General features: G+C 49.1%; 1 protein-coding gene across 1 annotated transcript in view; it reads right to left on the reverse strand.

Moving 5' to 3' along the window:
- CDH23 (cadherin related 23) overlaps positions 1–24,843 on the reverse strand; it is a 187,515-nt gene that overhangs the window by 83,579 nt on the left and 79,093 nt on the right. The window contains exons 7-11 of the mRNA XM_068196945.1: positions 23,080–23,274; positions 19,683–19,811; positions 13,394–13,472; positions 4,255–4,367; positions 2,176–2,364 (exon numbers count right to left, since the gene is read on the reverse strand). Coding sequence (XP_068053046.1) covers positions 2,176–2,364; positions 4,255–4,367; positions 13,394–13,472; positions 19,683–19,811; positions 23,080–23,274 — 705 coding nt within the window. The remainder of the gene's footprint in view (positions 1–2,175; positions 2,365–4,254; positions 4,368–13,393; positions 13,473–19,682; positions 19,812–23,079; positions 23,275–24,843) is intronic.

Raw genomic sequence — 24,843 nt, forward strand, 5'->3', positions numbered from 1 at the left:
ACACATCCCTCCACCCCTGCATCCATGGAGAGAAGAGAGAGCCCGGTGCCACCTCAGCTACCTCGAATCCAGATTGTTTGTAAAACCCTCACAGCTCTCACGGGGAGCTTGAGCATCCAAAATATAGCAGTCAGGCAACTATCTAACCTTTCTGTAGTTTTTTCACTGAAACTTGGTGGGTCTTCAGAGCTCTACAAATACTTCTCTGGGAAGCACTGCTGGCTGCAGGTGCAGTCCTACTTCTATCTCATACACATCTTTTTCACAAGCCGGGTATCTTCTCCCTCTTTTTTCCCCCCAAAGCGCTACCTTGACAGTTAACCCAGTTGCAAGCATCCATGAGAGGAAATAAGGAAGATCCATCACAGGATATTGCAGAAAAAAAAAAAGTAACCAATTGCTTATAACTTTCCTCCCACCAGATATTCCAAGCATCAGCTCTCCTCTGCTTCTTATCAGTGAAAATAATGCCATGGTCAAAGCAATCTGTGTTAATATGATGGTCTGTGAAGACGTGTACAGTAAAACTCCTTCAGACTCCCTTAGCACAAGAGATCCTCTCTCAGCAGTTTTAAAAATCTCTGCCAATTCTTTTGGGGAAATCTCAGGAAGTTAAATAAATACATCAAAAGAACAGCCTGTATTTTTTTGCTGGTGCGATGGGGAAGGCAAGGCTATTTTTTATTCTCCCATTTTAAAATTAGCAAGGCTGAAAAGTGAATTCTTGAATGGGAGTCACTCCAGTAAAATGAGCTTTTAACCAGAAATAATGACAGATCCTTCATCCTGGTGGCACAAACAGAAGTGTTACAATGCCCTTCAAGAATGGATCTGCTGACATCTCTCAGCAAGTACGACAGCAGCTCTATTCAGAAACTATCCTAAGCATCTGTCATATCCATATCTTCTTTATTAGCAATTGACATTTTCAAGAAAAAACAGTCTCTTTATCTGCTTAATAGCTCATCTGCACCTCTTCAGGCTGAACTCATAACTCCTGCATGGTGACATCATGTCACCAGTAAGTTATTAGTTCTGTGTCATAATCACTTCAGATGGAAAAAAATGGGATTTCTGGATGGCTTGATGAGATGGGGTGAACTCCACCCAGGGCTGGGGAATTGCAAATCCATCTTCTCAGCCAGAAAAGGCAATTTCAAAGATGCACATTTTAACTGACCCACCGGCATTTTGGGAGTTGGGGAGGGTGGTTTTGTTTCCCATTACCTGAAACATCAGGAAAACATCCTGGTGATGTTTTGCCACGATGCTGGATGGAGCTCTGAGCCACCTGGTCTAGTGGAAGCTGTCCCTGCCCGTGGCAGGGGGGTTGGAACGAGCTGATCTCTCAGGTCCCTTCCAACCCAACCCATTCTGTGATGGCATTTATTCTGACAAACCCTCTCCCCTCATCTCCTGCTCAGCCTGAAGAAGAATGGGAACAGCAGGAGCCTGCGGACAAAGCCTTTCCAAGCGATTTTGGACAGCTCACCATGAGGTGTCAGCACTAGTTTGGAGCAGGCACCCAGCAGCGTGGCGGGGCTGGGGGGGGACCAGCACACAGGAGCAGCCAGACGTGAACTGCACAAGTCAAATAATCAGAGTAATTGAAGGCTGGGAGCCCAAGGCTGGAAAAGAGGCTGCAATCCCAAACACAGCACAGATCGGCGCGTGACAAATAGGAGCTCTGTTGACACGCAGGAGGAACAAGGCTCCAACACTCCTGGCTTGTTTGCAGTGATGAACTGGTATCCCAGTCCTCCCCACTCTGAGGGGCATCTCCTACCTCCTCCCTGACTTAGCTTGGGGCTCCTGTCTTCCCTGTCCCTGGCATGTCCCCCCTGGGAGCCCAGAAGGAAAACTCCTCCTTTGCTAAACCAGACTGGCAAAGCGCTGCCTGACAAGAGCCCTCAAGAAGCAGGCAGGGATCAGCCTCCCAGACAATCCTATTTTCTGGCTCTCAGGGGCTGTGCAATCCTGACTGCATTAGTGCCTGCACACCGGGGAGGGAAACTGGACTCGGGGTACACAGCAAACAGAGCAAGGGCAGCAGTGAGAGCTGAAAAAGTGGATGTTGGGACAGAACCGTGCACTTCAGGTACCTCAGTGACTTCTCCCCTGCCCACCCCGAAACCAAACCAGTGCTACCCCGAAAGGAGGGAGAGGATACCTCACCTCATCCTTGTCCTGCACCTGGATGAAGAGGGGAAGGGCAAAGCCCACCTGGGCCAGCTCTGGGATGGCCACGCTGTACTCGGAGCTGTTGAACTCGGGGGCGTTGTCGTTGATGTCAATGACCAGGATGTTGAAGGTGGTGGTGACGCTGGCGTTGGAGGGAGTGCGGTCATCGTTCAGCTCTGTCCCCTGCAGGGAGAGAAAACTGCAGGGCAGTCTTTGTTCTCCAGAAAGAATGAATGCAAAGAACGTGTGCACGGTGTGGTGAGAGACTCTTGCAGCTTTCTCTTCCTCCACTTTGCCACGGAAGGATTAGCAATTGGCTCTGCCATTGTTCCATTAACACACAGAGATGTTGGCCCAGCTCTCCCATCACTCATGCTTTGGTCCCAGAACACTTTCAGAAACCTTCCCAGGGGTTTAACATTTCCCTTAGGATGGCTGTGGCCAAGTTCTTCCTTGACTCTGTCATGCAACAGGTTGGCAGGATCTGGAGTCACACAAGAACAAGTAGGAGACTTCTGTGCCTCAAGCATTTAAACAAAAAAAAAAAAATGTCCCTTGTGAGATGTAGGGGACAGTCCACAAAATAAGGGAAGGCTCAACAGGGCAAAGAACACTCCTGTTCTCTCCTCTGCCATCCCTGATGTGGGACTGGGAGCTGGCAGTGAACCACTCAGTATGCTGGAAAATGTAGGGATGGAAAACTAGGGCACCAGAGGAAAAGAAGACTTGGACCTTAAAATAGGTTTGGCAACACGTGTCTAAATACAGAGCTGAGTCATGAGTCCGCATCACACCTCTGTCTTAAGAAGGACTTTAATTCTGCCTTCCCAAAAGGAGAGAGTGCAGATTTTAATGCCAGAGAAGCAAGACTCATGAAACAGCCTTTTCAAGCCGAGTCCCTCCTCTTGTCCTTTGGATAATCTTGCTTTGCTGTGGGCATGGAAAAGCAACGCTATCACGACCCACACGGCTCATTGCTATTCACTGCTTCTGCACACAACAGCAAGAACAGGCTGATCCCAGCGAGGAGCAATCCAGCTGTATTTTCACTGTGTGCTCCAGGATGAGAGCAGCAGAGAACATTTTGGGTCCTGGGGATGCGGGATGCAGAGAGCTGGCATTTGCAGGAGGATGCAAAGTTTGTGGGGAGAGGACATGGAAATCTATCAGACCAACACAACGTGGCTGGAACTCCATTGTCATGCAGGGCGGAAAACGGGCAAGTTTTCAGGCTCACGAACCTTTCCAAGATTAAACAGATATTTTTGTCCCTATTAAAAGCAGACAATCCTCCCTCTCTTGATTTTTGAAACTATAAAAGCCTGCATGAAACAATACCAGGGATGGGTGAGGATCTCCTCCTCACACACAAAGCCTCACAGTATGAACTGTGTCTGGGACCTAGAGGGGTGATTTCTTGTGCCTCTGCCCCCCTCCAAGGAGGCATCATGCTTGCCAAAACAAGAAGGCGGTGTGCTGGCTGCCACCCTCTCAATCAATGACGCTTCCTACGCTGCTGATTTTTCCCCACCCCAGCCCAGCAGAATCTATACTGCTAAATGTGTTTCCAACCAGCTGCCCAGCTTGGTATTGATTTTAATTACAGGGCTGTGAGCAGAGCCAGGGAGTCACTCTCAGGTGGGGCTGGTGGGGCTGGAAAGCCACGCTCCAGTGCCTTTTCTTGACAAGGCAACTTCCAGCATCACTGCCTCCCCATGCCAGGATGTCCTGTTACACCATTGCCTGCTGACAAGACAAAAGTCGTGTTTATCCAGGGCTTTGGGGTGGGGGGAGAAAGAGGGAAAACAGGCAAAAGTAGGCATAATTCAGGTGCCTGATTATGTGTCTGGTGCTATATGCAAGCCTGGGGTATCTGCCTGCTGCCAGCAGGCACAGCCACAGGCAGGACAGCAAAAATGCCCTCACACATCATGTTTTGGGCCACCAGACAAGGGAACCGTGTTTAACTTCTCACTTGGTCAGCACATTGTGGCTCTGGATGCCCAAGAGAACAACATGATATCCTCCCCATCCTGCTCTGTCAATGTGCTTCCCAGCTGGAGCAGGTCTCACCTTCACTGTGAGGATGAATCCAGCGCTGTAGAAGGGATTTTCCCTGTCCAGGGGCCCATTCAGTGTTAAGGCTCCACTGATGTAGTCCAGTGCAAAGATGCTGTTGGTGTTACCTGAGAAAAATAACAAGAATGTGAGCACAAGCAGCTGGCACAGCTGATCCCAAAAAGTGCTAGAGACAACAGGGAGGGAAGCAAGAGGACACAAGCTCCAAGCAGCGGGCTCTAGAAACCTGGTATGCCATTCCAACGTGCTTTGAAATGCCATGGCTGTAACACTCCTCTCCTCCTCTCACCTGTCCTGGCTCAGAGCTCAAAATGGGGCTGTCCTTCCACAACCAAAATCTGCCAGTGCTGGAGGCAGCTGAAGAATTTCAAAAGGGTTTTAGTTATTAAAATCTGCAACAGCAAAGCTGAAAGTGGGACCAAATCCAGCTGCTCCCCTCTGAGTAACCACCTGCATTTGCAGGGTACTGTGACCCTGGGATGGGCATGGCCTCTCTCCTAAAATACAGGGGTTAAGGGTCATCAGTCCAGGATAATCACAGGGAGGCACAGATGGACCAAGCTCATGAGGAATTCTCCACATAACAGGCAGTGGTTTAGCTGTGGGGCCCCTTGCCAGAGGGTACTGAGGGGGATACAAGTCCACATGTATTCAAGGAGAGGCTGCAGAGCTTAAAGAAAGAAAAAAATTCTATCAAGTAATAGAGAAGCCTCACACAGCTCGGGAATTTCTTCACTGGATGTATTAGAAGCCAGTGAAAGTATCAGCAACATAGTGTAGGCACTTGCCCTGCTTTTATGCTCTTGCCATATGTGTTGACCCTATGCAGCTGCCTGGTTTTTCTCTGCTGAAGCCAAATGTTCTCCCTGTGCCTGTCCCTACGTGCAAGCAAGCAGCCAGGATGCCATGGAGCACTGGGCTGCCTCCCCATCCCATCCCATCCCATCCCATCCCATCCCATCCCATCCCATCCCATCCCATCCCATCCCATCCCATCCCATCCCATCCCGACCCCAGCTTGAATCCTCCTCTGGAATCAGACACCCAGAGGGGAGAAAGACAACATGCTCGAGTGTCATGGCCAGCAGGTACCAAAAGGACAATGTCCTACTTGGGAATGTGCTTGTGGCAGCTCCAGGTGCTCTCCCTGTGAGCCAGACAGAAGCAAGCAGTTGGTGCGTGGAGCCTGGGACACCTGACACCAGCCTGACACAAAAGCAGAGCAGGCTGCTGAATTAGTGATGACCAAGAAGTTATATCCAGGCATATGGTCACCCCCACAGCTCCCCTCAGCATCTTGAGGCATGCAGAAACCCCTGAACCAGATGCAGACAGGAGCCAGGAAACCCTGCAGGTAAATTCCAGTCATCCCAGTCAAAAGGAAGTAAAAAATAAATCCTGTCTTCTCAATATGTCTCAGCACGAATGAAACACACACAGCATTTGTCATTTCCCTGGAAGAGAGCTGCAAGACAGATCTGCTGCCACAGAAAGTTGTTTCCCATCACTCAGCATCCACCTTGCTCCCTTCCAACCTCTGTTTGATCACAGCTGCACCTTCCTCGGGATGCCCAAAGCCTCAGGGTCTGGCCATCCCCTCCCTCCCACCCCAGGAGCCACCTGGCCTCTCCTCTCTCTCCCAGAGCCCTAAGTGCCTTGACATCTTTCTCCCCATTACTAAGCCATTCTATCTTCCTCCTGGACAGAATTTCTCCAATTCCTGTCCTTGCTCCTCCCTTCTCTCCATCCCAAGTGCCCCACTGACCACCCGCCAGCCTAATGACCTGATGCCAGGCTACTTAAAATATTAGCAATGGCCTTGTGGGTTTTTTTCCTGATCTTTCACTGCTGTACATGAAGATCTCCAGTCTCCTCCCTCGGACAATTCCCCTTTTTCATCCTGACTTCCCACTTTCATGCAGTAATTTATGGCTGACTCCTTAGGAAGTTTCTTCTGATCCCAGCTTTGAAGGACGCTCCAGGAGATGGATGGGACTGTGCTGCCAGGCATTCCAATGCTCCAGGACACCAGGTTGCCATGGTAAAGTTTATGCCTCAGGGTCACCTTCCCCTAATATGCAGTGCAATAAAATGCATAAACAATGGAATTTCGTGAAATTAGGTCAATAGGGGAGGAATTTGACTAAACACAGCGCTGTGTTCCGTGTCCTAAAAATGGTTATGCATTTCATATTTGACCACGGTCGCTTTTTGAGGGATGGGCAACTAAACTGGGGTCCCAAAGGCCTCCCAGGATGCTCATCAGAGGCTTTTCTCTAGCTCAGCCTCCCCAACACCATCAGATACTCATCCTATGCCCACTGGGGCTTCCTTTTTACTAGCAGAAACTTCCTGGCTTTGCAAATTTGCAAATTTAGGGAAAGAGGTGTCTCCAATACCTCTCCAACCACCACTTCCTCACTGCTCTGACCAGTGATCCCTGCTGAAGCACTCACACTGCTGAACAATGCTCATTTCCCTTGCCAAAATCTCTCTGATAATCTTCAAGTGCCTTCACTTTCCTGAGAACAAGTGAAAAAAAAAAAAAAACAAGATGGGGAGAAATTAGCCAATTTTGTCTTTCCTTTCTCTGGAGAGACCAGAGGTACATGCAGGAATGTGGCAGAAATTAAAGGATGGGAAAGGAAAGGCTGAGCAGCAAAATGGGGGGCAGAGAGAAAGAAAACAAGGCGGGGAATGTTTTGAATATCAGAAAGACAGAGGGAAAGGGGAGAATGACAATGAGAAAAAATTGAGAACTTCGGGACAGCAGTATGAATCCACTTCTGGCAGACTTGTTGCTCCCACCTGGCAAAGAACAGGCTTGCTCAGGACCTACAAACCCAGCTTTTTGTTATGACATGGGTCAAGAAGAAGGAGAAGTTTCTCATCCGTCTGTCTGTGTGCAGGTTCAGGGGCAGCAGCAGCTCCTGCATACACTGCAGCTGGCCAGGGGCCTGGGAAGGCAGGCACTGATGGGATGCCGGGTTGGGAGCACTGGGATGGATCACAGGAGCCCATTCAGAGTGTTTTTCCAAGCTCATTGAGGAACGGATGGTGGCATAGGCATCATTTTGGAGAAACACTGCTATAACGAGGGGTTTTATAGATGAGAGCCATAATGTTTAATTGCCCTCAGCCAAGCTCTCAGTTTAAAAAGGCTGTTAAAAGTACTGGCTCAAACCCAGAGAAAGGGTGGGGGGGGAAGAAAAAGATAAAAAAAAGGGAGGAAAAACCCACCATCAATATCTCCTCCTTCCTCCCTACCCCTTTAGCCTTGAGCACCGTTCAAATCCCTTGGAGGGAGAGATGCAGCTACTGCCCTGCTTTAGTGAAAAGCCACCTGTCAGTCAGGGCAAGCTGTTTTCCCAGGGCAGGATAATTTTCCCACCCCCCTCTGCAGGAAAGGCTGCTCACGTTGGGAAGGCGCCGCTGAACTTGGAGCAGGTGACATTCACGAGATGTGAAAGGGGAACCCATCACACACCTTGCTCGGGATAATTTATTAATCAAAATGTGCTCCGTCAGGGCTCCTCGGGCACCGAAATAGATGCTGTTGGATGTGGTTCATGGAGTCAGCAACAGACACAGTTATTAGCGTATAAATAGTCCATCAGCTGCCGTGAGCACCTCGCTGCTCTTCACCTTGAGTTTCTGCCCCCAGGCCGCCGGCAGGGAAGCACTACCAGGGCAGGGACCTTGCCCCATACTTAAATTCAAAGGCAACAAGTCATTTCCAAAGGAAAACTGGTTGTTACAACCTGAGCTTTCCGGGAAATCGAGGTGCTGTATAAAAACAGTGTTCCTTTCTCCTGCTTGGGACTTTGGTTTGCTGCTCTTCTGGGGAGATAGAGCTCTCTGGGATAACAGATCTGAGCCCAAAGCTGTGTGCCAGCGCTCCTTCTCACATGCCTGCTCTGCAAACAGGCCTTTTTAGAATCTTTCCCCAAGGATTTGTCCACTCTAGTACAACCAGCAGAACTTCTGATCTTGCAGAGCCACAAAAAGCTCACATCAAATGCTCGCACAGTTCCCTTTTTTAGAATGGAATGTACAGTACCAGGAAATAAAAGGAGGTATTTGTCACCCAAAGTGCAATCCCCCTCCCGGATTTTCTGGGAGCTGTGGCTGAGTACCAGAGAGGAGAACAGAACCTGCAGAATTTCTGCTCTGAGTGTAGTTACTCACATGAAAGGATTCTGAGTCTTGGACCACAACCATCGCTCCCCTCACGTCATCTCAAATGGGCTTTTTGACACAAACTTCACATCTCCAGGATCCACAGCTTTCTGAAATTCCTCCATTAAAAACCATCTCAGAACCAGTTGTTTTTGCTAGCCATGGCATGAACAGAGGTGGGTGGCCCAGGTTCATCGTTCTCCACTGGTTGTCAACATTGAATCGCAGACTGATTTGGGTTGGAAAGGACCTTAGAGATCATCTCATTCCAAACACCTTCCACTAGACCAGATTGCTCAGCCTTGAACACCCACTAAATCCCAAGAAGCTAAACAGGAAGTCACAGAAAATAAACAGAAAAGATGCTTTTGTTTCCTATTTCCACATAAAAGGGAATGTATAGTTTTAATTACAGGGGGCCGTTTGCTGCGGGACCACCTGCCACGCAAACCATTATCCCAATCATATCTCTTCCCAATGACTCCTGGATTGCCAGGGAGCTAAAGCCAGATGCCAACATGACGACAAAAAACAGCGTGCGGGAAGATGAGGAGCAACGGAGCCAAGGAAAGAGGGGCTGTGACCGCAACCACCATCTTTGCTTTGTGCTGTCTCATCCCCTTGCATTGGCAGGGTGGGAAAAAACAGCTTTTGATGGATAACTCGGTGCTAGGCACTTTTCCACCCATCAGCGTGTCCTCCTACAGAAATGTTCTGCTGTGATGGCTGCCTTTAAATCACACGGGAAGGCCCTCCCAGCAGCTGTAATTTATGAGGGCTTCAACACCCCGGCAGTTCACCGAGCGAGGCGAATGTGGGAAAAAGGTGGAGCGATGTAGGGAATAGCAAAATGAGCAGGTCCCCACTTCCAAGGGTTCTCCCCTGGTGTTCTTCCCCTAAAACCCTTTAAGGGTTTTAGGGAAGGGGTTTGCTTTGCTCTGCCTTCTTTATTAAGGCAGCTCAAGCTATGGAGGGGGATGTCAGCAGCTGAGGGCTTGGAGACCTCTTTGGCCACTTGACCTTTCCTCAAGGATTCAGGCTGCACTTTCACAAGGAAGGCAGTGGGGCACGCTGTCTCTGTTAAGAGCACAGGAAACAGGTTCTGAGAGCTACTGCACTGATTTTTTACTCATATAAATATATTATATAGAAAAACATTATATCTACGACATTTTATTCATTATCAGGAAATCCAGAAGATGGAGAACAATTCTTTTCAGCTTCCCTCACACTTCTGTAACTCACACTTCTACTGCATTGTGCAAATAATGATTTTTAATTCATGTTTCCCTCGGGACGCACCAGCTTAAGGAAGAGAGGCTTTGCTAGAAACCGCATCAGTCTCATAAAACAATCCATTTGGGGGAGGGGGGGGAAGAACCCCACCCTAAGGGTTTGTGAATAGCCCTAAGGACCATCTCTGAGTGAAAGCTCACTCCCTTCTCTGCTGAAGGACTTTCCAAGGCCCAGGAAGGACGTATAGATTGCCCTTGTGCAATCTCCCACTGCCCATCCATCACCACACCTGAAATGTGTCAGGCAGGCAGAGACTGACATGTGGGACCCTTTCCCTGGGTTAACCCCTCAGTGCCTGCCCAAGCAGCACAGGTCACCTTCACATCCTCCTGCCAGAAGACTCCAAGGCTCCTGACTCTCCTGGAAATAAATGAAGCCCAAAGTTTACTGCTAGCAAGCAACATGTGAGTCAATACGTTTCCCTAAGAAGAGCTCGCAGGCCAAAGTCTCCTACTGCCTATTAATTAAATTGCTGTTTAACTCACGCTGAAAATTCTTCCCTTAAAGAGCCAGAGGATTCCCCGTGCCCCAGGCGATGTGCAGAGGCAGCAAATGTGAAAACACACTGCCGTCTGCAGGGCTGATCCTGCCCAAAACGCCAGGGCCCTCCCGATTCCTGCCGGGAAAATCAATCTCTGTTAGCCCGAGAGTTCCCCTAAATGAAAAGCCTTATCTAGAACAGGCCATGTTATACAACAAGTCACTCGCTTTGCCTGGGAAATGAAAGATGATGAGGCAGAGTCCCCGGTACAGAGGCTATCTCCATAAATCTGCCAAAAAGGAGCTGTGGATTACTTTGCTGGATTAATTATCTGTCCTTCAAACAGAGTCCTGACCTCAGTGGCTGAGCATCTCCAACCTGTCACTGCAGCCAGGGAGGGAGGGCTAACACAGGGCTCTGGCCACAGGAAAAGCAGCAGGAACACCCTCTGGAGCAATGGGAGCCCTGGCACTGACCAGCTTGTTGGCACAAGGGGCTTGAATTTTGAGGTCTCAATGTGGATTTCTTTTTCAATAGGGCAGTGAGCACGGTCCTTGTAAAGTGTGAAGTGAAAAAGTACATTTTTCTGGAGTTAAAACACTCTGAAGGGATGGAAGGGGCAGAAACAACCGAATGGCTTTTCCCTATTAGATATGGAAATGATTCCCAATGCAGGCAGGACAAGCAGCCAAAGCCATGGCACAGCTACACCAGTGCTCCTCCATCACCTCAGCCTTAACAGCTTTGTAAGCTGGCGGCATAAAGCTAGATCTCAAGTCTTATTTTATGTGGTTATGGTTAATCTTTTAGTTTTATTGTGTTCCTGTCACGGGAGGACCTTGTGCTGGAGATAGCTGTATAAATAAGAGCTGCTGCAGTACATCCCCAGACGTGGCTGCCCGAGGGATGGAGCCGAACGGGACAGCAGCAATTCCAAATTCATTTTTAAACCCCACCTCCAAATCACACCAACGCTTTAGGCATTAACACCGAAGGTATGATGAACAGCCAGGTTGCTTCTCAGCTCTCTACTGCTGTATATACCAGCCCAAAAGGCAAAAGCAGGCCAGCCACATGCTAACTCTGTGCCCAAAAAAGTCTAAGAGCTGGGAAAAGGCATCATCCATCCCTGCAGGGGAATGGGAGCAGCATCACTGCTACCTCCCCTCCTGGAAGGGAGCTGAAGAGCCAGGTTTAATTACTACTTCCACCAGCCACTTTCACTTTTGCTTACGGTCAGTTTCTAATTTAATTTGCTTCCCCATTCCCATATGGTAGGCTTTTTTTTTCTTTTTTTTTTTGCAAAATTGCCATAAAAATTTTCCAGCTCAGGCGCAAAAATCTGCTCGCTGACCTTTACCATCATGATTGAGGATAATGAGAAATTAATTAGGCTTTACCTGCCTGCCAAAAAGAAAATGGCTTGCCTTGGCTGAGCAGGATTTTGGAAGCGCATTAGATGCCAGTCCTGTGTCTGGATTCTCACACATCAGAAAGTAACATCAGCTCTGTCCACAGGCTGATCATTCCCATCTAACCCCTTCTCCATGAGACTCTGGTGATGACAGGAGAAAGATTCCTAGCTAGTTAGGAAAACACTTCATAATTCTCATGTTTGGGAAAAAAAAATAGTAGTGCAGAATAGTTTAATCACTGTTTTGATCTGCTCTGCTGGATCCTCCGGTAGGAGAGCTGCCCCCACCAGGCAGGACTGCAGGCAAGGGTTAAGCTCTTGGCATACACGAGCAGATGCAAGGCTGTGTGCAGTGATCTCCCTCCATGTTCCACTTGGATCCCAGAGTGTCCTGATTCCCCCTCCACCATCCCACTGCCCATCCAGGATGGCCAGGCTGACAGCTATTTTTCCATCCTCACCATAATTCAGCAACCTCTGCAAAATTAGATGGATGTTTCAGTCCAGTCTCCAGTGAAAAAGAACCTGTATCAGCCAGAAGACAGTCCCTGCTGCACCTTGGCCAGCTGATACCCACAATCTGGGAGAATCTCTCCAATAAATTGCAGAGGGAATTAGAGGAATAAATAATCCTCGCATCTTCAAAGGCTGGATACTTGCAGTCAGGATCAGTGGACTTGAAAGTCAGGGTGAAATCACCTTGACCCTTGAGGCTGATTAAAAGAAGGTTTCAAATGGCTGAGCTTTAAGGAAAAGAAACTGGGAAATTATTCCTGCACGTGGGGGCAGCACCTGGAGTATGTGGCACAGAGAGGAGGGGAGGCACTGCCCCTGTTTCCTGCTGGGAAGGAGCCCTCCCACTAAAAGAGATACCAGGAAGGGGGTTACAACCCATACCCACCAAGCTCACCCCAGCGAGCAGTCTGTCCTCACCAAAACAGCATCTGAATGCAGCCCTGGGAGCATCAAAGTCAGCTGGGCTATGGCAGAGATTGCTGAGCTCAAGGTATCTTAAATGAAACAGGCCCAAGCCCCCAAAACTGGCCTTCCCATAAGGCAGCTGGGTTTTATCTGGAAACATCTGGCTGCCCCTGCCTGCCCAGCCGCTGCTGCCATCAGAAGGGATCCTCAGGCTATGGAGCCAAAGCGGCCAAGCATTGCCCAGCAATGATCCACTCATCCACACCAAGAAGGCTTCCCAGGCTTCAGAGGCAGACTGCAAAGGCAGGCTCAATCCTGTCAGAAGGCAGAAAGCCACCACCACTTTGATTAAGCTTCCTTCTCTAGCTCTGCACCCTCACGGGCCCGGTCCTTGCATCACGTCTTCTGAAACTTCTGGGAAACACCACAGAAACCACCAGGAGCCGTTCAGTCCATACTCAGTGCTGTTCCCTCCTGGAACAGAAAATCCCCTCCGTGGGGTAGTGTGAAGCTGAGCTGTTTGTGGCTCATCATTTCAATGTGAAATATTGTCAAATTTGCTCGGAGCTACCTGGTCTAGTGGAAGGTGTTCCTACCCATGGTAGGGGGGTTGGAACAATCATCTTTAAGGTCCCTTCCATCCTAAATCATTCTATCTGTTCTGCTCCATGATTTCCCAGCGATGGGATGTACAAAGACTTATTGCAGGCCTGTCCCATCCATCCATCCATCCATCCATCCATCCATCCATCCATCCATCCATCCATCCACCCATCCATCCATCCATCCATCCATCCATCCATCCATCCCTGCTGGGGTCCCCTCTGTGCCCCAAGACTCACCCGAGACAATGGTGTAGCCGATGCCCCGCGGACGTCCCTTGTCCTGGTCGACGGCCGTTATCATCCGCACGGTGGTACCCTGGGGAGGGACAGGGGACAGGTGTCACAGCACTGCTGGGGCTCCCACAATGACCTGCACCTCTCACCCCGGGCCAGCTGCTGAGGGACAACCTGTCCTAGGATATGGCAGGTCATGGAAATGTCCCACTGCCTGCCCCTGAAGCAGTTCAGGCTCAGTACTCATCACTCTGGTGTGAGGTGCAGAACTCTGCTAAGCCACCCCAGGGAATGCTGAGGGCATGACCAGCAGGAAACAATTCCCTTTCACCACCCCCTTCAGTTTGGTCACTACACCAGTTTAATCTGCCACTGGCTTCCCAATTTCAACCTGGCCTCTTCTCCCACTGTGTTCCTCAGATGAGGCACCCCAAGCAATAAGGGCTGCTCACACTGACCATCGACAGCCTGTTGCACAACTGAGTGAGCTGCAGAGATTTCATCTGAAACCCTTGAGGAGGAGGAGGAGGAGGAGGAGGGCTGGACAGATGCTGAGAACCAGGGGTTGCCCACAGGCAGGAGCTTCTGCATCTGCCAGCTCATCCACCTCATCCTCCATCCTGCAGGATGCCCAGCAAAAAGATCCAAGACTCCCCCAAAACTGACAAGAACAACATAAGAGGGACCCAAAATTCTTGTTTAGCTCTTGAAATAAAAATATCCTGCTCCATAAGTCAACTTCCCCCGCCGCAGTGCAGTGAGCCCCTGTGAATACCAACACATGCACATGCCCGTAATTAATGTAGTGTGAAAAAATTTACAACTCAGCTGTTCTTGTTTTCATTGGCTTATTAACAGTGGGGAAAGCAACAAATTTTTTATTTTTTTTTCTTTCCCCTCAAAGGAAATGTCAGCAAAGGCGTTTGCATATCTAACGAGGGAGCAGAGCGGGTTGGCAGCCTCATGCCCGCCCTACAATCCATCATTTGAAGGCCAAAGGGAAAGCTGAAACATCAATGGTGGAAAGAAGGGACTCGCAGGACTTCCAGATCCGTGTCCCTGGGGGCTTGATGCCGCTGCTGGCCATAAAGAAGGCTCCCAGGGCCAGGCAGGCTGCCCGTTTCCTGATCTCCGAGGGCATTTCAATGGACTCCTTAAGTAAATCCATGTTATTAACCGAGAACATTAGCCATAAATCCCAGGTCACTGGCCTCTGAGCAGCACTCGGCTGGTGAGGCTCAGCAGCCACCCGGAGAGCCTCTAAATTACTGACAATAACTGTGCTTTCCCAAGAGCACAGAGAGAGAAAAACCACTGCGAAAGTGGGGAAGGAGCAGGTGGGAAAGCAAAAGTGGGGATGTGGAAAAGAGGGCAGGGCAAAGTGGAGGGAAAAAAAAAGGGTGATGCTCTTCAGTGTGCTCTGTCTCAGCATAGTTTTGGTTAAATTATAATGTATTGTACTTTATACTATACTATATATATATATATTTATACTATACTACCTACATATATTTATATACTATACTATATATGTTTTTATTGTATTATATAGTACATATAATAGTATATAGTATATACTACGTAGAATATTGTACACTGTATATTGTATATAGTAATAGTAATTATAATAGTATATAGTATGTAGTATATGGTATATTGTATATTGCACATGGTATATTGTATATATCAGAATCAAACTCGATGCAATCTTTACTCTCCCGTCCCCACGGGACAGGTAAGAGCCCCCTGCCCTCGCTGGCCCAGCGGGAGCTCCCCCACGGGAGGGGCAGTGGGTGCGGGCACCGGGGCTGTGTGACAGCGCGCTCCTCACCCGTCGCACGGCTCGGGAGTGGCACGGAATGGGAATTGCCTCCTGCAGAGGGAAAGCAGGGCCCTGCGATGACTGGGGAATAGCAATGGGCCGCTTTATCTGCGGGAGAGGCCCCTCCTGGAGGAGCCAAGGGGAAGGGAGGGAGAGATAAAAGAATGAGCGTGGATATGGCAGCAGGGAAGTTTGGGAGGGGTGGAGGAGGAATCCATTCGGATATCTCAGCGGCGTGTGTCATAGAGATGCCCACGGGAAAGAAATTATCCAGACATTTGGTCACTGGAATGAGGGCTGTGAGGGACCTTGCTGAGGTTCACCCTCTGCCCTCAGCAGGCCGGTGACGATGATGATGAGGATGATGATGATGATATCCTGCTGCTGGGCTTTGGCATTGGGGCTCCCCCCCGTTCTCCTTGCAGCCTCCTGTGTGTCTCCTCCTGCTCCACAAGCACCTCCTGGGGATGAGCCACGTTTCACCAGTGTCTAAGAAACACGTGTTGGAGTGGTGCTGGCTTCCCTACCATCCATGGATGCCGTCTCCTGGAACCCTGGCAAGATCCTTCACATCCCACCTGGTTTCCATCCAGACTCTGCCCACAAGTCTGGCAGACACCACTTCTTGGGGATGGACAATCCCTTCCTGAGCTACCAGTGTTCGGGAGCAGCCTTGAACCTCCCAGGAAAGGGGCTGAAGAAGTGGCACAGGGCACAACCTGTGGCAAGACCCTGGAGCTCTTAGAAACTCCCAAATATCCCTGCCTTTCCTTTTAAAACAAGTCACACCTCTCCCACCTACTGCAGACAGCAGTGGCTGCAAGGAGAGGGCTTGGCTGGTGGGCACAGAGAGAACAGAATAACTCTTCCCCTCTGGGGGAGGAGGAAGAAGGTTTAGAAAAGTAATAATCTGGGAAAGACTGTGCTTTAAAAAAGGCAAAGAAAATAAAGAATGGCACATTATCCAAACAAAATCTGAGGATTTTTTGAAGAGGGGCAGGGGTAAATCAATCCTTTTTTAATAAAACCCTGAGCTTTTAATAAAGTGTTCACACTGATGGGCTGGAAATATTGTAAGAAAGAATTAACTCAGAGCTATTGAGACTCTAGGGCAAAACCAGTAGTGATTCGACATTATTTCTTCAACTCAAGGAGTTTCTGAGGAGGAGGGGGATGGTGCTGAAGAATTAAAACTGTTTTAATGATGTTTGACATATATCTGTACCTTTCCACTGCAAGGGAATACAAGTGCTGGTCTTGGGGCCATGTGCCAGCAGGGTTTAGCCCCACTCTTGCCCTCACGTGGCTCCCTGTGGAATGAAGCACAGGTTCACAGCCCTCAGCTTGTCTCCTGGAGAGTGGATTCCTCCCCTTGCACCCACAAAGGGAAGCTGCAGCGCTGCTTGCACCGTGCACCAGCTGAGGTGCAGAAAAGGAGGGGCTCATCAGAACAACAGCAGCTCTGCAAGGGGAAAGGGCCCCTCCCCTCCAGCCCCTATCAGCTCGTCTGGAGGACATGGAATCCCAGAACCATTTAGGAAAAGCCTTCTGAGATCATCCAGTCCAACCATTCCCCCAGCACGGCCAAGGCCACCACTAACTCGTGTCCCCAAGTGCTACATCCACATGTCTTTTAAATCCCTGCAGGGATGGTGATTCCACTACTACCCCGGCAGCCTGCGGCAATGCTTGCACAGCCCTTCCTTTGCAGGACATTCAACACCAACCACACCAGCCAGTCGCCAGCTGCTGAGAGGACAGACACCCAAAAACCCTCTTGAAGATGAAAAACACACCTCAGAGCTTTGCCACAGCTGCAGGCGCACTTGGGTGCACTGGGAGAGATGCCTGAGCCATGCTGGGATGATAAACAACATCAAGAAAGAAGATCCAACACCTCCAGGGACAGCAGAGCCTCTCCCTGCTGTGTCCTCTTCCTCTGCCCGATAAGAAATTGCTTTCTTCTCAGTGTCACAATAAGCACCTGCCCAAAACGCTTCTCAATTATGCTTCCAGATCCCAGCCTGAGAGAAATAAGAACTACAACTGCACTCCTCTCTCCTCTCATGCCCCTCCACCCCTCTTTCTTCTGCTTCTCTTACAGGATTAGGGACTTGAAAGGCGAAGCGCAGCCCAGCGTTGCAGCAGGAGGAGGGGAGGGGGTGAACGCTTCAGAAAGCTGCCATGGCAAAAAAAATCCCATTTCTCACTTCTTAATTCCAGTCAATTCCAGTCAAAGGGCTGATAGAGATCTGTTTGTGGTAATTTGCTGCAGTTTATCCACTCTTTTCACCTTCTATCGGCTCTCCGCTGACGGCCTGGCTGACATGCTGTTACTCGAGTGAGGAAATTAAAATTTGATGCAATAATCCCAAATAAGAAGGATTTTATTAGGTAATGTATACACTTTAGATGAGGTATTCTTCCTGATACATTGATAGGGGAACGCAGACATGCTGTGCACCACAGATAAAAAGAGGGAAGAGAGACAGGGAGCAGCGGCTCCGTGGATTTAGGGCGGGGATGAGATGCCTTGAGCACATTTGGACCTGCTGAGTCACATATCAGGGTAAACATCACCCAAAAATGCACCACTTGGTTTGACCTGCAAGCCTCTTGGTTTTACCTGCAAGCCTGGTTTTGGGTGGGAGCTGGCCAAGCCCAGACTCCCCACCCAAATGGGTGGTGATCATTTTGAAAACCAAGACATTCACTCTACACATGGCTCCACACAGGGGGTAGGGCAGAGCTGATGAGAAGATTTACACTGGGACACAAAAAATGCACATAATTAATGGCTGGAGTTATGAACTTTGAGGTCTTTTCCAACCAAATGACTCTGTGTTAAACGCCAGGCTTGCCAAAGCAAATCACATCTTTGTTTCAGCAGTGGAATTTCTCCCAGGAAGGTTGGGAATTTGGGTCCAAACCAGAGGGTGACCCCACTCAAAGCAGTCCCCACCTCCAGCAATCTTCCTCTTCACCATGCCTCCGGTGGCACTGATCCATCTCAGATTCCTCAGTGCCTTTGGAGATGTTGCATGTGGCCAAGAGAAATTAAAATCTCTAAACCTGGTGGGAATTCCTTCCTCCTTTTCCTGTATCACCTTACACGGTGATTATTTGCTGCTTTCCTGACTGTTCCAGGAATAACTGTGGTGCATGTTGGTGTATTGACACAACGGGATCCTTGAGCCATAATATATATCATTATTTGGAAGACAGTCCCTTTCCTGAATACCAGATCACTCCATGGAGGTGATGCAGTCGAGGATTTTTAATACTTATGGCACTTTCATTCCTCTAATTTCATTTAAAGCTTTTTTCCTCCTAGTTAAGTGTGATCTAATCTGTGGGGTTTTATTTCCCTGCAGCTCACTCTGTCCATCCCAGAGATACTCCTTAATATCAACAAAACTTTTACCTTGCGAGTAATTCATGAATAAGCTGTTTTTTTGGCCACCTCTGGGCCAGCAGACAGGTAATGTGCTGTGTCACCATGGGATTTGGGACAGTACAAGTCAGCCCTATCGATCCAGCACTCTCCATGTCCACTTTTGCCCCAAAGTGAATAGAAAGGCATAAATTGAAGCACACTGGAGTTCCCTCTCCCTCTGAACAGAGCCACCAGGCATTTGGGATCCAGAGCACCATACAAGTTATGGGGTGCACATGTGGTGTGGGTACCCACCATGCCATGATTTTAAGGCAGGTTTTTCCTTCCACACACAAAAATGTTTCCCTGTGGACAAAGTGATGGGATGAATAGCTGTGGATGCTGTGGAGAAGGACTGTGCTTGGATTAAAGCCCTTGGTGGGTCTCCAAAACGGTCTCCATTCCCTGGGTAGATTGCAAGGGCTCTACTGCATTTCAGGGTGTACTTTTAATCCCGACTGGAAAGTACCAAAAATAGAAGAGACAAATTTCTCATTGAAAGTCCTAGCTGAGATTCCCTCTAGAAACAGCTCCCAAAGCCCAAGCTGCCCTCCACGCTCCCTGACATCTGTGGGGGGGAAAAAAAAGCCCTCATCCCTGATGTATTCAGAGACTGGGAGACGTTTTTCCACAAACAGCGAGTTTGCTGACAAACCGAGTTTCAGAAGAACTAAAATGATTGGACCAATTTGGCAAAACCTGGGGGAAAAGACTCAAAGTGCTGAAATGGCTGATGATTCTGGCATTTTCAAAACTGCCTCATTTCAGGAACGTTTAGATTTTTCCTTCAAGTTCTCTATTGGAAATGGCATGCAGATAGACCGTGGGGAGGAGACAGGGTGACTGTCTGCGCCCAACAACACAAAGCCTTTGCAGAATTTCAGAAAAAAACCCTCAAGAAAATATTTTATTTGGGGTCCAGTCTTCCTGAACCCCTGTGCTTAGGTTGCCTGTTTTAAAAAGGGGCTGAATGTTTTGGATCTGGCTGGAGGTGTGCTGTTTCAGAAGGAAACCCCACGGAGCACAGCCCTTACCGGAGGTGAGTTCTCGTAGATGTTCGTGCTGTAGGGCAGGTTGATGAAGATGGGGTCCATGTCCTGCACGTCTGTGATGATGACTGCCAGGTTGGCCAGAGTAGACAGGGGTTTGTTTTTATCTTGGTCCTTGAAAAAAAGAAGGGGCAGGGAGGGGAGAGAAGGGATTTCTATCAGAAAACCAGAATTATTCAGCAGCATTAAGTCTCACGTGGTTGTAGCTGGGACAGGATTTCTGAATAGTGGAGGTAATCATCTCTTTTTCAAGCTACCTGCTGGAATTATTGTCCACTGCACCTCCCTCTAAGCTGAAATACAATATGCATTTCATTGCAGCATCAGCCCTTTCAAATGAAGCAAACACCAATTTAGTTTTCATCACATTTTGAGTGAAAATGCAGCAATGCTGTCCAACATCTACTTCAAAATGTAAATTCCTTCCTAATGCAGACACAGCCTGAGGTACTTCTGCATGGTCAGACCCAGGGGTGGGTGGCAGCAGCCTCTCTCATACCCACAGGGCTGATGCCTTAACACAGCTGAAGAGGAGGCTCTGGGAGACCTCAGAGCCCCTCCGAGTGTCTAAAGGAGCTCCAAGAGAGGGACTTTGGACAAGGGATGGAGGGACAGAACACAGGGATTGCCTTCCCACTGCCAGAGGGCAGGGATGGATGGGATATTGGGAAGGAATCGCTCCCTGTGAGAGTGGGGAGGCCCTGAGAGAGGATGCCCAGAGAAGCTGTGGCTGCCCCTGGATCCCTGGCAGTGTCCAAGGCCAGGCTGGATGGGGCTTGGAGCACCCTGGGATAGTGGAAGGTGTCCCTCCCCATGGCAGGGGGTTGGACTAAATGGTCTTTAAATGTCCCTTCCCACCTGAACCATTCCATGATTCCCTGATCACCTCCCTTTCACTCCGTCACATCCCACCAGGACGGGGCCTCAGGCTTTTTTCCAAGCATGAGCTGCCTCCAGCAGCCAAAGCCACAGCAGTAGCCACTGCCACCAGCTTCTCCTGCTGCCACGGCTTTTCTTGCTGAAGCCTTGTCCCCTGGGTGCTCAAAAGTGACCCCAACGCCCCCAGCCCTTTGCTAAGAGAGCACACGGAGGGAAGGGAATCATTGTCTCCTTACCCCCAGTCAGGCACTGTGCTGGAAGGTGACTACACACTCCTCCAAAGCAGCTCTGAGCAGAGGCAAAGACTGATTGCCAGAAGATTAATGTTAATTTAAACTCTATTCAACAACTCAGCTTGTACATTATCCTCTTAACCTGCAGGGCTCAGTGTCTGTGGCCTGGGTGGATGCTTTTTCTGACTCTGCTGTTAGTGCCATCAGGTTCAAGTCCTTTGTTTCTTCAGATAATGTTCCTTCCCCTCCCCTTCATCTCTTAAATTTTGTTTCAGGCACCACAGATAACACCGAAAAAACAAGCATGCTTCCAGTTTCCTCACTGGACCGTCTCTCCTGCTGTCCTTTCCAGCCTCTTCCTGTGCTTGCTGCCCTCATCCCTGGGATGGAACAACTCCTGCCTTACACCCATGCTCCTCAGCAATCCCTGCAGCCACCCTGAACCCACCATCACCCCATTTCCCACTGTGAACCATGCAAACTGCTCATCAGGCAGACAAAAATCTGCATTTGCTCTTCCAGCTCCTACTACACTGGTGCAACTCTCACATTTCTTTCCTGGCGCAGCTTTGCCCTAGGGTTTCTCATCACTCTTCTTCAAGGAATTACTAGCACTGACCAAGGCAAGAAGATATTCCCACAGCTGCCACCCAGCTCAATCCAGAGACAACATTTAAGTCCTTGGATTCCCTAAGCTGGAAATCACTGGATGCCAGGAGTGCATTGAGCATGTAACAGGCTGCCCAGAGAGGCTGTGGCTGCCTCATCCCTGGAAGTGTTCAAGGCCAGGCTGGACAGGACTTGGAGCAACCTAGGATAGTGGAAGGTGTCCCTGCCCATGGCAGGGGTTGGGATGAACTGGGCTTTACAACCCCTTCCAACCCAGACCATTGTGGGATTCCATGAAGTGTGAGATACGCCCCCATTTCATCTCTGCTAGGATACAGGGCCAGATGGAGATGGATGGACCAAGCTGACACCATTGCATCCTTAAGGAAATCAGCATCCTGGAAGAAAGCTACATTTCCATCAGGGACTGTGTTTGGTCCCACATTTTCCAACCTGCTAGACAGCTCAGTAACACATCCCAGGAAAGAGTGTCAGCGACAGACACTGGCAAGGAAGCGAAAAACAGAGGCCCTCTTCGCACTGGAGTATTAAAATAAAATGAGGTATGTTTCAAAATAAGAAAACAAAAAAAAACAAACAATAAAAAAACAAGATTCTCGAGCAATTTCTGCAGCCTGGAACATGCAGGGCTTGGGCTGAAAGGCTGTGATGTTTGCCCTACAGTGTATGAGTGTCCAGGCCCGCTGCTGTGAAGAGAGAAGCACAGTCCTCCGTGTCCTCCTGACATTTGTGGTTCTGCATCAAGACAATGATCTTGATCAAATCACATGCTTCAAGAGCTCTAGCCAGCTGCCTGGAGGGGGCAGAGAGGGTTTTCCCCCCCTCTCCTGAGCGTGGGGCTGGGCAGATGTATTGTAGGGCTGAATCTCACCTTCCTCTGTTGCGTGCGAGGTGGGGAAGGAAGCTCCAGCCTGTGTGCTCCCTGACATTCTCCAGCTCTCTCTAGGCTGAGCACCAGGGATTGAACACCCACTCACATGGGGCATGAATTTACCATTTCCCATCCCAAGGGTCCCCTCCCAGTGTGATGGCATTGACTGTCATTAAGACCCTGGTTTCTCCTCTGCCCATCAGAATTTTAACTATTGATGTCTGAACTTAATACAGGTGAACCCACTTGTAATAAACCACAGTGTACAAGGAATGAGTCTGGAGGATTCAATATAGCAAAGACATTCTTCACTCACAGGGTGGTGAGACACTGGCACAGCTTACCCGGGGAAGTTGTGGATGTAGCTCCATCCCTGGAAGTGTTCCAGGCCTGGCTGGATGGGGCTTGGGGCAACCTGGTCTAGCAGAAGGTGCCCCTGCCCATGGCAGGAGGTTGGAATGGGATGGTCTTTCAGGTGCCTGACCCAAACCATTAGGTGATTCTGTGAATGGTCTGTATGCCCTCTACTGGGTTTCACCACCCAGGAGCTGGTTCCCTTCCTGCAGAAGCCCCTGACACGTGTGAGATGCTGTTGGAGAGGTGCAGCCGTTCCCCACAGCAACTTAAAACCACCCAGAGACTGCACTGCTGCAACGCCTTGCTAAGCAGAAAATACTGGATGCACCCAAAAGCAGATTTTCCAGAGCAGGGCAGTAACATAAACCCCAGACAACACCTGCAGGCCTGCAGCTGCCAGGGTGAGACTCACCGTGGCGTTCACCTGGAGCTGGTAGGCCTGAGTGACTTCGTAGTCCAGCTCCCGGATCACCGTCACGATGCCACGGCCGCTGTCGATGGCAAAGAAGTTGGAAGGGGGCTGGAAGGAGTAAAGCACGCTGCCTCCTGCCCCCTGGTCCGGGTCCGTGGCGTTCACGATGAAAATTGGAGTGCCCACAGGCGTGTTCTGGAGATAAGAAATAAATACCGGTAACACCACGCGCTATTTTCACATCGAACATACACCAGCAATTTCCTTCTCCCACCAGGAGTGATATCCAGAGAGCCTGCAACTTCAGTCCTGTATTTCCAGACATTTGTAAGTTACACAGCTGTATTCTTTATTACAGTATTGCAGGGCCTATAATAGTTGTTACACACTTATAATAATAGTTATACAGCTGTGGTCAAGGTGGCACTCTATCACAAACACTTATTTTTCCTAGACGTCCCAACTTTCCAGAAAAATTGCTCTCTTTGCTGAAACTTGCTTTTTGCCCAAAGGCGCTTTTATTTTTGACGCTGTTTTCACCACAAAGTATTAAATACAGGAGAGCTTTAAAAAAATAAGGGAAAATTAAAAAAAAAAAAAAAAGCATTAAATGCAACACAGAACTTCACATAAAAGTCAGTTGTAGTTTCCACAGCAACTACAACCTGGCCCGATTAACGCAGGCATGAACAGTTCCATCGTCATAAATCTGGAACTAATCTACATGCATAAAATATGCAGCTGAGTGCACAAAATCAGCAATGGCAAGTGCAGTTTGGCACTTCTTATTGTTTAACTTCACAGCAGGGAGAACAATTATCCATTTTTGGTGGAACAGCTGCATGTTCCTATGCAAATCTTAAAATGCATATTCTTGTCTCTCCCTAAAGGCACGAGCACAGACTGCCAGCTAAAAGGCTCTGCTGGGGCTCCAGGTACACACGGATCACGACACCTTGGGCATGTCCCTCTGCCTCTGACACCACCAAAAGGGTTGACAAGGAGCTAAACCTCAAAAGGGGACACAGCAAAGGTCAGAAGTGAGACCTGACAGTGGCTAGGATAATAGGGATTATTCCTGAAAACCTCTCCCCAAGTCTCTGTGTTTTATTGTTAACTCCTTTCGTATTGAATTGTTTGCCCTCAGCCTACAGAGAAGTATCCTGAAGTGCTGAGAGGATGGAAAGGAGGCTTGAGGAGAGGCAGAGTTTAGAAGATGGGGCACTGCTTCCAAGAAAATCCTTGGCCAAAGCTGTGAAACAAACTGAGCCATTTTCAGGTTTTTTTTTTTTGGGAACTACAGGGCTTGCAGTAAACCAAAGGTTGTCCCAGTCAACACTTCTACTAGAAAATACAGGAAAAAAGGGACCCACACTCAGGAATCTTATTTAACCAGCTTAATACTGGGTGATGGCACCAACAAAGAAGCAGAGAATCCAAATTTTCCCAGTTAAGGCTCAGGCCAGCAGAAATTTGCCCTCAAGGCAGGTGGCAGGATTTGGTACAACAGAGCAGGGAGCCCAGAGCACACTTTGCAGCTCACAGTGATGAATCCAGGCTCTGGACACTCATCCCACACACATCCCTCATGCCCCTGCCCTTGTATCCAGGCATGTGGCATTGCAGGGACCCAAGCTCACCTCGGACTCCAGCAAAATTCCACTTCCCTTACATCAGTGTCACTTCTGCCAAGGTGTGAGAGGTTGCAGCTCCCACTTAGGCTTTCAATTTTCTTTCTTTTTTTTTTTTCCCTCCTCTAAATCA

The sequence above is a fragment of the Anomalospiza imberbis genome, chromosome 8 (assembly GCF_031753505.1).
Source record: "Anomalospiza imberbis isolate Cuckoo-Finch-1a 21T00152 chromosome 8, ASM3175350v1, whole genome shotgun sequence".
Lineage (NCBI taxonomy): Eukaryota > Metazoa > Chordata > Aves > Passeriformes > Viduidae > Anomalospiza > Anomalospiza imberbis.